This window comes from Crocuta crocuta, unplaced genomic scaffold, assembly GCF_008692635.1.
Source record: "Crocuta crocuta isolate KB4526 unplaced genomic scaffold, BGI_CrCroc_1.0 scaffold143, whole genome shotgun sequence".
NCBI classification, from domain to species: Eukaryota; Metazoa; Chordata; class Mammalia; order Carnivora; family Hyaenidae; genus Crocuta; species Crocuta crocuta.
The window spans coordinates 1,178,764-1,192,434 of NW_027529175.1; the positions used below are offsets into that span (position 1 = coordinate 1,178,764).

Below are 13,671 nucleotides of genomic sequence, written 5' to 3' on the forward strand. Positions count from 1 at the left end.
AGTTTGTTCTGCTTTGGTTCCCAGTGTCCACGACCTCATTCTTCCCACTCACTGTAAGAATCACTCATGATTTTCGTTAGAAATTTTTTAAAAAATAAAATAAGACAGAAAGCCTTAGAGGTAAATATTTCAGTCTCTGAAAGAGCTGTGAGTCTTAAACAGCCATGGCCTATAGGGTCCTCCACTGGGGAGATTCTCTTTCCTTGCCTCTTATGTAAAAGAAAAAAGTGAAGGGGTAGAAGGGAAGCGTGTTCTGGCGACTTCCCCATCTCTGCCCACACTGGGCAGCAGAATATCCCCCTGAGACCCCCAAGGGAACCGAAACCGAGGGGGGACAAGGCAACAGGCCAGGTGCAGCAGCACAAATCAGGGCTCAGATGGGGGCCCAGCTTCTGCCTCCATAGCTCAAGTGGACACTGGCTTCTCGGGGCAACAGAGACCTTTCCTGTCCCTCAGAATGCTCATCCTGGAGAAGTGTGGGCAGTGCAGCCACAGACATCGAGGACCAGCCCTCAGCACGCTTTTCCGTGGCTGGTGCTCGTATCCCAACATCTACAAAAGGTGAAGTGGAATTAAAGGTGGGGAAATACCAGTGGCCTCCAGAGCCAGAGGAGGGAGGACTGCTGCTCATCATACACCCTTAAATGCAGGAAAGGAGAAATTCCGATCACGTTGCAGATCGTGCCGCAAGGTGGCTGGGGTGGGGACAGGATAGAAAACGGCAGCGCCTCCTGTCTGGAACTGAGGTGAGGGCTGGCCCCAGGGCACACCAGACGGGAAGGAACACACCAGCAATGCAATGGGCTCTGCAAATGCACTCTGAAGGCCACTGGGGAAGAAAGGCCTTACCCTGGCCCGCTCCAAGCTCCTTCTCTGCTCATGAAACGCAGCTGGACTTTTCAAAGCTGTTGAGAAAAGAATCATAAAAGAATTACTTTTATGAAGCATCATGTGCACAACTACAGTTTACAGTGGAGAAGTCTTTTTAATTCAAGTTAATTTTAGCAATACTAATTCTTACCAGCAGAAGTAAAGAACATGACACCTGAGTGAGCACATATCTTTATGGTTCAGCTGCCCCATTAAAACAGTTGTGGTTATTTTATTCCTAATGAGAACAGTCACTGCCTAAGCTTGGCCTCTATGAAGTGCACAAATGGAATATAGCTTGAAAAAAATATCCTGGGCCCGTTACCAGACTGTTAGTTGCATAATCCTTATTGATCAGTCAATCCTCCCAAGAATGCCTGCTGGGCTCCACCTCACTCTGGTAGAGACAGGGACCCAGAGAGGAGCACAGCCGCACGTGGGGTCCAGCTTACTTCTTCAACCTCATTAGGAATCACAAAGTGACCAAGCTGAACAGGGCAGGTAAGAAAGACCTAGGTCTCTTTGGGTACCATTTCCTTCTTTACTGAAGCTAAAATGACCTTGAATTTCATCTCTAAGGACTAGAAGAACTTCACAGTGACTGTCTGGTTGGCCCTGGTACACACAACCTGCAGCTGACAGGAAGCACTTACTACAGGCCCTGTCAAGGACTCAGCTGTGCTCTGGATCTACCACTACTCAGACCACAGCTCTCGACTCAGTACAAGACCAAACTGGGACCAAATCTCCTCAAATGTGGCACCACGAAGACAGTTTTGTGTCTAACACTTGACTATAAAGACAAAAGATGAGTTGGGACATCCTGAGGGTAAGATGATTGAAAAGGCCCGAGTCACTTCAAGTGGGGAACAACAGCAATAGGAGAGAAATTTACAAGACCATGGTCAGTTTCACTTCTGCTGCCCTAAAATTTCAGAACAGCTGTGAAACTGTATGTGGAGATAACTTTTGCTAGGCTGCTGGCTGTGGTAGGAGCGCAGGGGTACAGAGAAGCTAAAAGTAGCAAGGGCACAGATATGACCCTATCCTGCCTGGGCCTTTGTGCTTCCTCCCCCTATCCTGCTCCTGGGGGTGGAGCCTTAGCAACAGCAGTCCCAGAAGAAAGATCTAAATGTCCTAGCAGTATTTATTTAAAAATAAAAAAATTCTTAACTTTTAGGATAAAAAAGAATCATTAAAAAAAAAAAAAAAAATCTGTTGAGAGCCCACCCAGTCTTCTAACAGCAGGGGGAGCTCTAGATTTAAAAAATAATCTCTAAGAAGAACCAGCACAGGCTCCTTCCCCAACCTACCAGAGCATTCCAGGGCACTATCCAGGCTATCCCAACTCTAATCTGGGGTAATCTTGAGCAATTTAGTGGGTAAGCAGACAGCTCCCGTACCTGCTTCTACTGGGTAAAGCTGGTTCAACTTCAAAACCAGTCTCCAAAAGCCCTGACATGCTGTAATCTGGTCTGGGGTGTGAGGGACCACACACCCCATATCACAGGGATGAGACATTAAGTACAAAGAATCAAGGTGAGAACTCACAGTGTCTGCCCCATCCCACCCCCAGCTTCCTCTCTGCCTTATTTCTCTCCACAGCACTCATCACTGAGTGACACTCTTTACAGGCACAGCACGTATTTTTCTAACTCGTTTACTGTCAGCCTCCCACCATTAGGACAGGCTCCATCAGGGCAGGTCTGTTTCCTTTGTTTCTGACAGTATCCCCAGTGCCTAGAGTGCCCAGCATATAATTCATTAAAAAATTAATGAATATTCTGTAAGAAATGGAAACAAAGTGTACACTAGTGACAGGAAAGCTAGATGGTTCTGTGGTAGAGCTCTAAACTTTCACTTGAACAGCCAGAATTTTGGTTATCGTCTGGGTTCAAAACATCACAGAAGTCCTGGAGAGAAAATCAAGGCATCTGTGGTCTTTTCCTGTTCTACCAATTACAACCAGTGTGACACAGGGGACTCCTTTGCGGCCCTCCTTTTCTTCTTCTGTAGGGTGAGAATCTGTCTACCTCTCAGAACTCTTGTGAGAATCAAATCAAAGTGGGGTGCTCTGAAGCCAGTGGAGCACACACACATGAACATGAGGTGTTGTTGTAACCAACAGTGATGTAACTGAATCATGGGTTTGACTCCCACACACACCTGCTAGTTTTGGTACCACAGTCATGGATGATTGAGCCTAAAACCCTGGCTAGCCTGCTGCCTCAACAACTTACACTGGCCATCCCAAAGAGTAAGGCACAAATCCAATTTCTGGAACAGTAACTCACAAAGCACAGAATTTCTAGATGGAAGGGGAGTGTATCAAGGATGATGCAACACTAACCGGGATAAGAAGCAGGAGAACCGGCTGTCGTATATAGGACTTCCTGTTTGGTTAGGGAATCGTCACGTAATAGCAAAGGACAGATGAATTATTTATGGAGTGCCTACTTATGTGGCAAGCACTGGTCTAGACATTTTAAACATGTTATCTAATCTGATATTCCTAATGATTCATCCACGTGGTAGGTAACAACCCAATTTACAGATAAGGACAGGCTCCAGAGGGCAGGAAAAGCCAGCAAGCGGCAGAGAGAGGATTACAGCTTCACTCTATCTCACCCTCACTCTTCTTGCCATTTCTCTGGGTTGATTTCTTAACTTCTTCAAAAAGTAGAGAAGGACGACCCTATCGGACGGGGAAGGCAAGGAGTCTTCAATTACACACACCACTGGGACAAAGGGCTGAGGGCAGGCAATGTGGAAAGGTCAGCTCAACCACAGCACTGAGCATATATAGGTGTGAAGAAGGCAGAGAGGAGGGGTTCAAGGTGACCGCAGGCACAGAAAGCCACGGTTCGAAAGCTGGGGCCCACCGTGGAGCTCATGACACAGCCTTCAGCACTGACACCAAGAAACAAGCGGGAGGGCTAATGAGAAGATCAGAGGTGAATTCATTAGCCCCTCAGGGCCTGATCAAGAGAACCAGAAGTAAGGGCCGAGAAAAGAATTCAAGACAGTAATTACCAACCCACAAGACTATTTCATTTTATAACAACACTGTAATCTCACTGAATCCTCTGAACAACCCACGAGGTAGGGACCCTTCTTCCAATTTTATAGGTGATGGAACTAAACACCACAGTTACCTGTGAGGTCATTCATCCAGTGGCAGACCCCAACCCAGGTTTAGCCCTGTCTCTCCTTTCTTCTTTTGTCTCAACCTTCTGTCAAGTGTGCTGTTGATTTCTCCCAGTCCTCGAACACTCCACTCACTCTGTGCTACTCTCTCCCCATTGCTAACTGCTCTCTGAGAGCTACTTCCAACATAAGAAGGGAGTAATGGCCCTCTTCCTTTGGGTTTTTATCAGGACTCCTGTGAGAAGCCCTTCGGGTCTATGCGGGGAGAGACTGGAGGTGGTGCAGCCGGTGCTCTCAGTGTGATGGAATTTGGGGTCGGGGAGGCATTCCCACGTGCGTCCAGCCAGCTGTGCTGTAAGCCACAGCCACGGAGGAGAAAGCGGTAAGAGAGATGCAGGGGTGATAAATGTACGCCCTGGGCTTCCTTAATGTTGGAGCAAGTGGCAATGTGGAGTCAAAACCACCTCAAGCTTTCATGCTAACAGGATGGGGCACAAGGAAGCGCAACAAAGCAGAAAAGAGCTTTTAAAGTGTCAGCTTCTAGTAGTTGTGGAAAAACTCTCAAAGACTCAAAGTTAACCCACAGATGTGTGTCCAATGAGGAGGGCAGCATTCATCCAGATGGAGGTCCGAGACCATCTCCCTCCTCATGCTGCCTTGGTGGCTTAGCCCAAAGAGCCAGGATATTATTTAGAAATTTCACTTCCCCAGAAACTCCTAGAAGGCCATCTCTGAAAGAGAAGCCCCACAGAACTGACGCAAATCCAAGAACTGTGCATGCAGTTTGTAATATACACGTGTGGGGTGGGGGGGCAGCTCTGGACACCCCACTCCCACCCTCCGGGAGCTGGGCCCCCCTGTGACACTCACACCGCTCTGCGCGCACACAGGGAAGGGTGCACACATGATGAAAGGAAAAATTCAAATGAAAAGAAATGGCTATGAGGGGTGACACTCTTTGTCACAGTCTCAGTTCCAGTTGTAGGTCTTCCCTGGCTGTCTGCGGCCACCAACTTAGACTCTGCCCCCTCTCCAGTGCCCATTTTCTTTCTCCCTTTTCATGTTTGCTGCCTTAAATGAGGTCCTTGGAAACTAAAATGAAAATCTTTCCATTTTTTAAAAAAACATACTGCCATCAGCTTCCAAGGGGGAGTTCGATGCTGTGCTCAGTGTGTCTGCTGAGCTCTGTGGCTTACCACGCAGGAGCAGGGCGTCAAGCCATCATGATTTAATCTCATACTAGAGAGTGAGTAGAAGGATCCTTAAACATCAACCTCTTGCATTAATTTAGGACATTAAACCAGTGCTTTCCCATCACAGCCCCCAGATTTACTTAAATATGTAGGCAAGTGAAAATCTTCTAGGATCCACAAAACATGGGGCTTGAACTCATGACCCTGAGATCAAGATCATGCTCCTCTGACTGAGCCAGCCAGGCACCCCTACTTTATGCTTGTTTTTTACATAACATCCAGAGTTTTTAGTTGTACTTAGTGGGGGGAGTAGAGAACAGTATGTCTGTTCCATTTCCCAGATGCGTAAGTCCCTGTAGTAGCAAATGAAAGGTCTTTGTGGGCTGGGCTCTGCCCCCCCTCCAGCCTCATTGTCCCCACATGACCTCCTCCTTGGTCCAACCATATCAAACTACTTGTAGCCCCTTGAACTTGTTGTGCTCCTTCATACCTTCATGTTCTTGCTCTTCCTTAGCCTCAGATGACCCACCATTCCCTTCCTTGTCTGCCTGTGGTGTTCTGTTCATTTGGGTTTTCTCTGTGCAGTCTACCTAGACAGTTCATATACTCTTAACTTGGGCTAAATTTTGCCTCTTCTGTCCTTTGTAGCACTTTAAATTACCTCTACAATTGTACTCCCATCTTGTATTGCACTTATTTGTCTTTTTTGCTAACCAGACCATGGACTACCTTTGAGGGCTAGGGCCCTTTTCTGTGTATCCTTGTCCTCAGTAACTGGAATAATAGTTACTTAAGAATTGCTTATTGGATAGATGGATGGATTGCTATATTTATTACTGATTTCCTACCTTGGTTATTATTAAATGTGTTTTCCCCTTACTTCCCACAAAATGCCCACTTATGTACACACTGTGTGTCCCTCCTACTTCTATGGTAGGAAGAAATCCAGCAGCTTGCCTGAAGGCAGGGCTCCTTGGACCGGGGCACTTCATTGACTTCTGTTAGCTGTACTGTGTTCATGGCTTTGAGTTCCTCTGAATGCAGCTTCTGGCAAAGTATCTTAGTGAGGATGGGAACCGTAGTGTTTATTATGTCAGCACCTAATAAAGCCACATTCCAACCCAGGCACTTAACAAATATTCCTTAATGATAATGAGGATATCCCAGCACAAAAACAGTCTGACACATGGGCTCCCAGTAAATATTTATTGGGAAAATGAGTGAGTAATTTACTGTTAGCACACCTTAATCTCTTAGGAGATGTAAACCTCTGGACCCTACGTAAGTAGGTTGTGAAAGGTGAAGAGAAGAGGGCAGACACATTTCAGCACAACAGAGGGCAGACTGGCTAGGGACTTTGAGACCTGAAGAACGACACAGTGGTGAGTTCCCTGGGTTTCCTTTTTATCTCATACGTTCTAGACTTGGAGTTGAAGAGGCCAACCATCTGTAAATGCCAATGGAGGCAGACAAAAAAGTCCCAACAAAAGCTACTCTCATTGACCAAACGACCAGGGAAAGGGGAACCAACAGACAATAATTGTTCTACTCCAGACTGACACCACAAAAAAACAGTGGAAAAATCAAGTGAGGAGACTAGAGTCCCATCCTTGCAAGGGTTTGGGGTTTTATTATAATAAAGCTCTCCAATATCCCTGCGCAGAGGTGTCAAAGAAGGCCAAGTAGAAAGCTGGGGCCTTCATTCCCACCAGCCAGTAACAAATATCCTCCCTACAACCCAAGAAATAAGTGGAGACCAAACAGGGAGCCTGGACTTAAACCACTACCTCACAGAAATAAGACACCCCTCCCATCCCTGTTGCTGTCAAGAGAGGGCTGGTGAAAAGTCAGGACTTTCACCACAGCTCAGTGATAACAAGGTCATCCCTACCCATAAAAAAATCTAACATTTTGTCATCTAAGCCCTGGATGAAGAAGCAAACTGGTGGTTTGAAAAAGTACTTAAAGAAATAAATGGCTGTGGGTTACCTGGGGTGGCTCAGTTGGTTACGTGTGCCTCTTGATTTTAGCCCAGGTCATGATTTCGTGGTTGTGAAATTGAGCCCTGCATTGGGCACAATGCTAGACGTGGAGCCTACTTAAGATTCCCCCTCTTCCTTTCCCCCTCTTGTGTGTGTACACTCTCTCTCTTGCACACTCTCTTGAACGAGGGAAGGAGACGGGCGGGGAGGGGAGAGGTGAGGAAAGGCTGAAAACTTCCCAAATTTCTCAAGAGACATAAGTCTACAGATTCAAAGTCTTAGCAAACCCCAAACAAGATAAACCCAAAGAAATTCATGCCAGGATATAATACAATTAAACTTTTGAAAATGAAAGAAAAAACTTGAAAGCAGCCAGAGGGAAAACAATTTGAATGACAGTAAATTTCTCATCAGAAACCACGGACGCCAGACAGAAGTGACATTCTATTAAGAATTAAGAACTGTGCCTGGGTAGCTCAGTCAGTTAAGCATCTGACTCTTGATTTTGGCTCAGGTCATGATTTCACAGTTTGTGAGATCAGGCCCCATATCGGGTTCTCTGGTGACAGCAAAGAGCCTGCTTGGGATTCTCTCCCTCTCTCTCTTTTAAAAACAAACAAAGAATTGTATCCAGAGATCCATACGTAGCCACCACATTAGCCAAGAAAGCAACATAATCAGACCTGCATGAAGGGGAGTGGGGAGTGGGGTATTTCTAACTTAATGTTTTATATTAAAAAATAAAATGAGCAGAAACTCAGCTGGTAATTGGCACATATTCATTTCACCCCCCATGTCTACATTCACATGTTCCCCTTCTCCATGTCCCCTTTGAGTTCTGAATTTATCAAACCTACAAAAACACTGAAAGAACAAATAATGAACAGCCCTAAACTCTGACCCAGATCCACCAGGTATCTTTCAGCCATATTTGTTCTCTCTCTCTCACAAGCATGGGTGCACACACACAGACACACACGATTTTTGTTTATAGAATCACTTGAAAGTTGCAGATATCAATCAAGATATTTCATCCCCAAATTCTTTAGTGTGCATTTCCTGAGAATAAGGACATTCTCCTACATAACAAAAAATACCTTGATCACACCTAAGAAAATTAACACTGATTCAGTAATATAATCTAATTTACAGTCTATATTGAATTTGCTCAGTTGCCCCCCGAAATGTCTTTTATAGCTGTTTAGATCCCCCCCAATCCAAGATTTAATTGGAAGTCATGTACTACATTTGGTTGCTGTCCCTTCAGTCACAATCTAGAACAATACTCTTGCCTTTTTTGTTTTTTGCAATACTGACCTAAGTAACTAAGCCAGCTGTCTTGCAGAAAGAATGTCCTATATTCTGAGTTTGTTTCCCATGATCGGATTTATGTTAAACACTTCTGGCAAGGAAACTACACAGGTAATGTGTACTTTTAATATCAGGAGACACATAATGCCATGTTGCCTTACCACTGATGGTGCTAAAAGCCTGAAAGGTGACACATGTCTGTATCTTAAAAGTAGCACTCCTCCTTTGTAATTAATATGTAATCTGTGGGGTAACATCTTGAGGCCATGGGAAAATCCTGTTCCCTAGCCACCACTTCCCTCATGGTTTTAGCTAGTATCTACTGATAACCCCTGCCTGAAATCAGCTGGAATGGCAAAAGAGTAAGAACTGCATTTTTATAAGATCGTGTAGTAATGATCAAGAGGCCATTTAGAAGAATAAAACGGAATGGCTGGGTGAACGGCTGTGTCACTAACACTCCTGGACTGGGGATACAGGAGGAGTAACTTGGAACAAGGTAAGAGAGAGACCATGTTCAGTCTTGGGCATGCTGAATATGAGCTGATCGCAAGACATCCTATTAGGAGATGTGCAAGTGTGTGTATGTGTGTACACGCGCATTTGTGTGTGTGTCACGTCATCTAAGGATAATGTGATAGGATATGCAGAGACAGGAGAAAATATTTCCCAGGCTGAATCTTAAGAGAATCCCAGAATTTAAGTGATTAAATCCATCACTAGTGATGAAGAGAGCCCAGAAAAGGAAACCGAGGAGGCTCTCAGAGGCAGGAGAGGGCCAGGCAAAGCTGATGTCAGGAGTAAGCTTCAAGAAAGAGAGCTACGGTAGGTGGAAGAAGAGAGATATTAGTAGTGGGCAGGTCAGATAAAATAAGGCTTGCGAGGTTTCTAGAAGATTACTTATACTTAGGAAGCGGCCACTGGCCTCAGAGCTATGCCGGGGGTTAGTGGACGACACTAACTGCAACAGGTGGAGACATAAGACGGGGGTCCAGAGGTTTACATCTCCTAAGAGATTAAGGTGTGCTAACAGTAAATTACTCACTCATTTTCCCAATAAATATTTACTGGGAGCCCATGTGTCAGACTGTTTTTGTGCTGGGATATCCGTGTTCTCCTGCAGCTTACACTCTCGTGAGGAATGACACACAAAACAAATGAACATACAGTACCACAGGAGGTGATATACACTATGAAGAAGAATAAAACTGCGGTTGAGTGACAGAATGGTGAGGGCAGGAACATTTCACCATACAGAAGGCCAGGAAAGACTTTTTGGTGTGCTGTCTGAAGAGGCCTGCGTGAGGAAGGGAGTAGGCCCTGCAGCCATCTGTGGAAGAGCCTTCCTTCTGGTGAGAGAACGGCAAAAGCAAAGGCCCTGGGTGAGAAGCTGCCTGAGTGACAGAGGGCATCAAGAAGGCCAGGGTGGCAGAGGAGGGAGTGTGAGGAGAGGCGGTGAGAGGGGCAGCCACAGGGGCCTTATAGATCTTTGGGCTTTACTTGGTTTGCAAGTCGTACTAGAGGAAAGGACATGGAGAGAAGAAATAAAGTAGGATTGTGCCTGTCAATCTAGTGACTGACAAAAAGGCTCCCAAGAGTAACATAAATAAATTTGTTACAAATGGTTTCCTTATTTTCCCTGATGTTTGTATAGTTTGTTGGGAATTACCTTCCTTGAGCTTCTTGGAATCTATTATTTTCCACATGTCATAGCGGAGAACTGACTTGCCTGACATCACATTCTGATCAACTACAGAGTGGAGACTAAACTTCTCCTGATTCCAAAATTCAGGTATTTTTATTTGTACATATTTCAGCACAACAGAGGCAAAGAAGAGGGGGTGGGGGGGTGGAAGAGAAAAGACAATCTCTGTCAAGTTACCCCTTTTCCCCCCAAAATGCGATAGTTACAACACACACGTCCACACACACACACACACACACAAACACACACATACGTCCACAAACAAAAACTCTAGTGATTTTAATCTGATCTTTCACATTTTGCTTTCTTTTCCTGGCTACTCCTCTGGAAAGAAATGCTCCCTTGTCCTTTCTCTAATATTGGCAATGGGACAGATACAACCTCAAAGGATGTCAAGGGGACACACATTCTCCCAGTCCTTTTCCCTCCAGCCCTCTCTCGAAGGGGCCAATGTGGCAGAAGAGGGAGTCACTGAATAACCAAACTCCTTCCAAAGTCAACTGAGTCTTCTGCCTCGTCCCTTGGCCCTCGCACTGAGGTCTGTACACAGCTCCACCGATTCATTAACCAATTAACCAATTCATTAACTCCACCAATTCACTGTCAAGAGAGACAGGCAAGGCAGGCTTTCCCCAGCATTGGAAACCGGGGTTCATAAGTTTCTACACCCAATCATTTCATAAAGCAGCAGCCTCAACTTAGGAATTTGTCATCAACTCTTGAAGCGTGTAGACAGGCCGTCTTCTACCTCACGACTCCCGAGGAGAGAATAACAAGGCCCTGCTCCACCACTAAACATGAGAAGAGCGAAGAGGCCAGCAGCCCTCGGCACAGTCCTCTGAGTGCAGTTCAGGAGTCACTTGCATCAGAAGGTCTCTGGAAAGCAAGACTCTCCCTGGAATGCAGATTCCTAGGCTTCAAGAATTTTACTCTATTACTAAGCTCCTCAAGGATTCTGTTGCCACTAACATTCAAAAACCATGGTTTCCCTATGTCCAAAGGGCAGAGAAAAGGCAGCACAGCCGATGATAAAGTAAGGATTTTTATTTGCTCATTCTCTACCATCAGGGGCTAAGTGACTACAAAGTACACCTAGTAAGCACTTGATAACTTTTCTCAACAGTTTCATTCAAAATCTCAACTCTGCTGGCTAGGTAGGTGCCCATGAGTAAAGAGTTTAATCTCCTGAGCTCCTTTCAGGATCATTGCTTCAAGTTGCAAAGTGTGCATTTCTGAGAGTCAAAGGATCAATTCTCCTCCCACCCTGGCGAGGGCCTAGCTGGGACAGATTCCACACCCCACTGTTTGTATCTGCAGCCTGGCAATCACACTCAATAGAAGGCAGCTACAGAAAAGTAGTTCTTGGTCTTAGCACACAGCAGGCAAGGAGCCCAGAGGATCACTGGACTCAGGACCGGAAAGTGTGAGGGTCACTTACACACTTGAGTGACAGAAGCACAGAGTCAGCTGTGTCACAGGTGTGACATCACCACCTTTAGGTAGATGATTCTGTATCCAGGCAGAGCAGGAGCTCTTAACCTGGGGCACACTGTACCAGCTTTAGAGCACTTATAAGGATTATAGGGGTAACTGTGTGCTGAATCCCGGGAACTTGTCTGGGCAACTGTGTGGTGAAGAGACACCTAAGATTTTCTAAGGAATATCAATGGCATAAGAGAAATCAGGAGGCTCTGATTTAGCTAAAGGTTATTACAGTAGAAGTGGAAAGATTCCCATGGCCTTCAAGCCCCGCAGACAGCAGCTGTAATCTGTAAGCAATTTTACTGGGGGGCTCAAAAATGATGGGGTTACTCTTACTCCCACTATCAACTTGCACCTTACTTCCTCAACTATGGGTCCTGATATGATGCTGTTTTCAACTTTCAATACTGAAACTGCGGAGGAAAGTACAACAGGCTCTCATAAAACTATGTCATTAAGAACCATTAGACTGTGACCTTCAGGAATTAGCATGGGCTTTGGAGCCAGGAGACTGGATTGGTTCTGCCTCTGTCCTTCAGTGGTGGTGTGACTGTGGGCAAGTCACATGACCCCTGGGCCTCAAGATCCTCCTGGACGAGATGGCAATTATACAAACCACTGCATTGATGGCTGTTAGCACTAACTAAAGAGAAAGTGCTCTACCAGCTGCTAGAGGCTGTTAAATTTGAGGCACTGGTACTATTTTAACTTTTTTCTGTGCCATCCTCCTGCAGCAAACAGCATGCATGTGGAATCAAATGCTGACTGCTAACTGGGCCTGACTTCCATTTTTTGTCTTACTGTTTTTAGCTGTCATACCAAAATGCCTCCAATTCTTGCAACAAAGACCATTAACTAAAGAGTTGGGTCGACAGTTCCAGGGACTGGCCATGACAATGAAAATCAGAACTAAGTCCAAGTCCATGTGAGTAAAGAAAGAGCTGGGGTGGTGGTGTATGCGGAAGGAATCACACATTCTCGTGCAAGCAAGAATCCAAACTAACAGAAAACGTGCTTTATGCACATCCTGTTTTGGTATCAGACTCACCACCACCCCTGTTTTGCCATCTGAGTTGTCATCCCCACCCAAACCAGCAGGAAAGCCAACGACCAAGAATATGTAAAAGTGGAGACTCAGAATGCTGAATCTTTCCTTCCCAGGAGTGCAAGCTGTTCCAGTCTTGCAACCTTGATCCACTGACTGTGAAAGAGATGGAAGACTGGGGAGGAAAAGGTCAGGACACAATCTTTTACATCATGAATTATCAACAGGAAAACCTGAATTCCTAAAGGTTAAACTATGAGGGGCCAAATATTGTGAAGTTGGCCTTCTGAGATTCCCTTTGACATGCATGCCAGCCATGTTTATATGTGGCTCTCACATCGCAGCCCAGTCCAGTGCTCTGGACCAGTGACCATTCCAGTGCATGCTCCCTGCTGAAGCACACAGACACCCAAAAGCTACTACTTCTTACTAAAGCTCCATATTCAATATGCTTAAGTCATGTGTGTAGAAAAAAGCTCCACATCACCTGTGCCCTTTCTGCAGCTAACACCCCACTGGGCTGAAAATGTTAAATCCCCACATCGTCAGATCCTATCACAGCTCCCCTTGAGTGTCTGATGCTTTTTTAAAAATTTTAATGTTTAGTCATTTTTGAGAGACAGAGACAGAGAGCAAGCAAGGTAGGGGCAGAGAGAGAGGGAGACACAGAATTCGGAAGCAGGTTCCAGGCTCTGAGCTGTCAGCACAAAGCCCGACATGGGGCTTGAACCCATGAACTGCAAGATCATGATCTGAGCTGAGGTCGGATGCCTAACCGACTGGGTCACCCAGGCGCCCTGAGTGTGATTTTTTACATTTGTAAATTGTACAGGTAAATTCTGTGAGTAGCTTCAACAACTGACTTTTACTCCATTTATTACCTTGAAAAGAAGTGGCTTTGGATATCTCAGACACTTCAAGAATTACATATATACA

General features: G+C 45.5%; 1 protein-coding gene across 1 annotated transcript in view; it reads right to left on the reverse strand.

Annotated features, from left to right (window-relative positions):
- The window catches only part of MRTFA (myocardin related transcription factor A), a 99,182-nt gene that overhangs the window by 18,160 nt on the left and 67,351 nt on the right, over positions 1 to 13,671 (reverse strand). Inside the window, 1 exon segment of the mRNA XM_077757930.1 lies at positions 850 to 905. Within this exon segment, the coding sequence (XP_077614056.1) occupies positions 850 to 905 (56 nt within the window).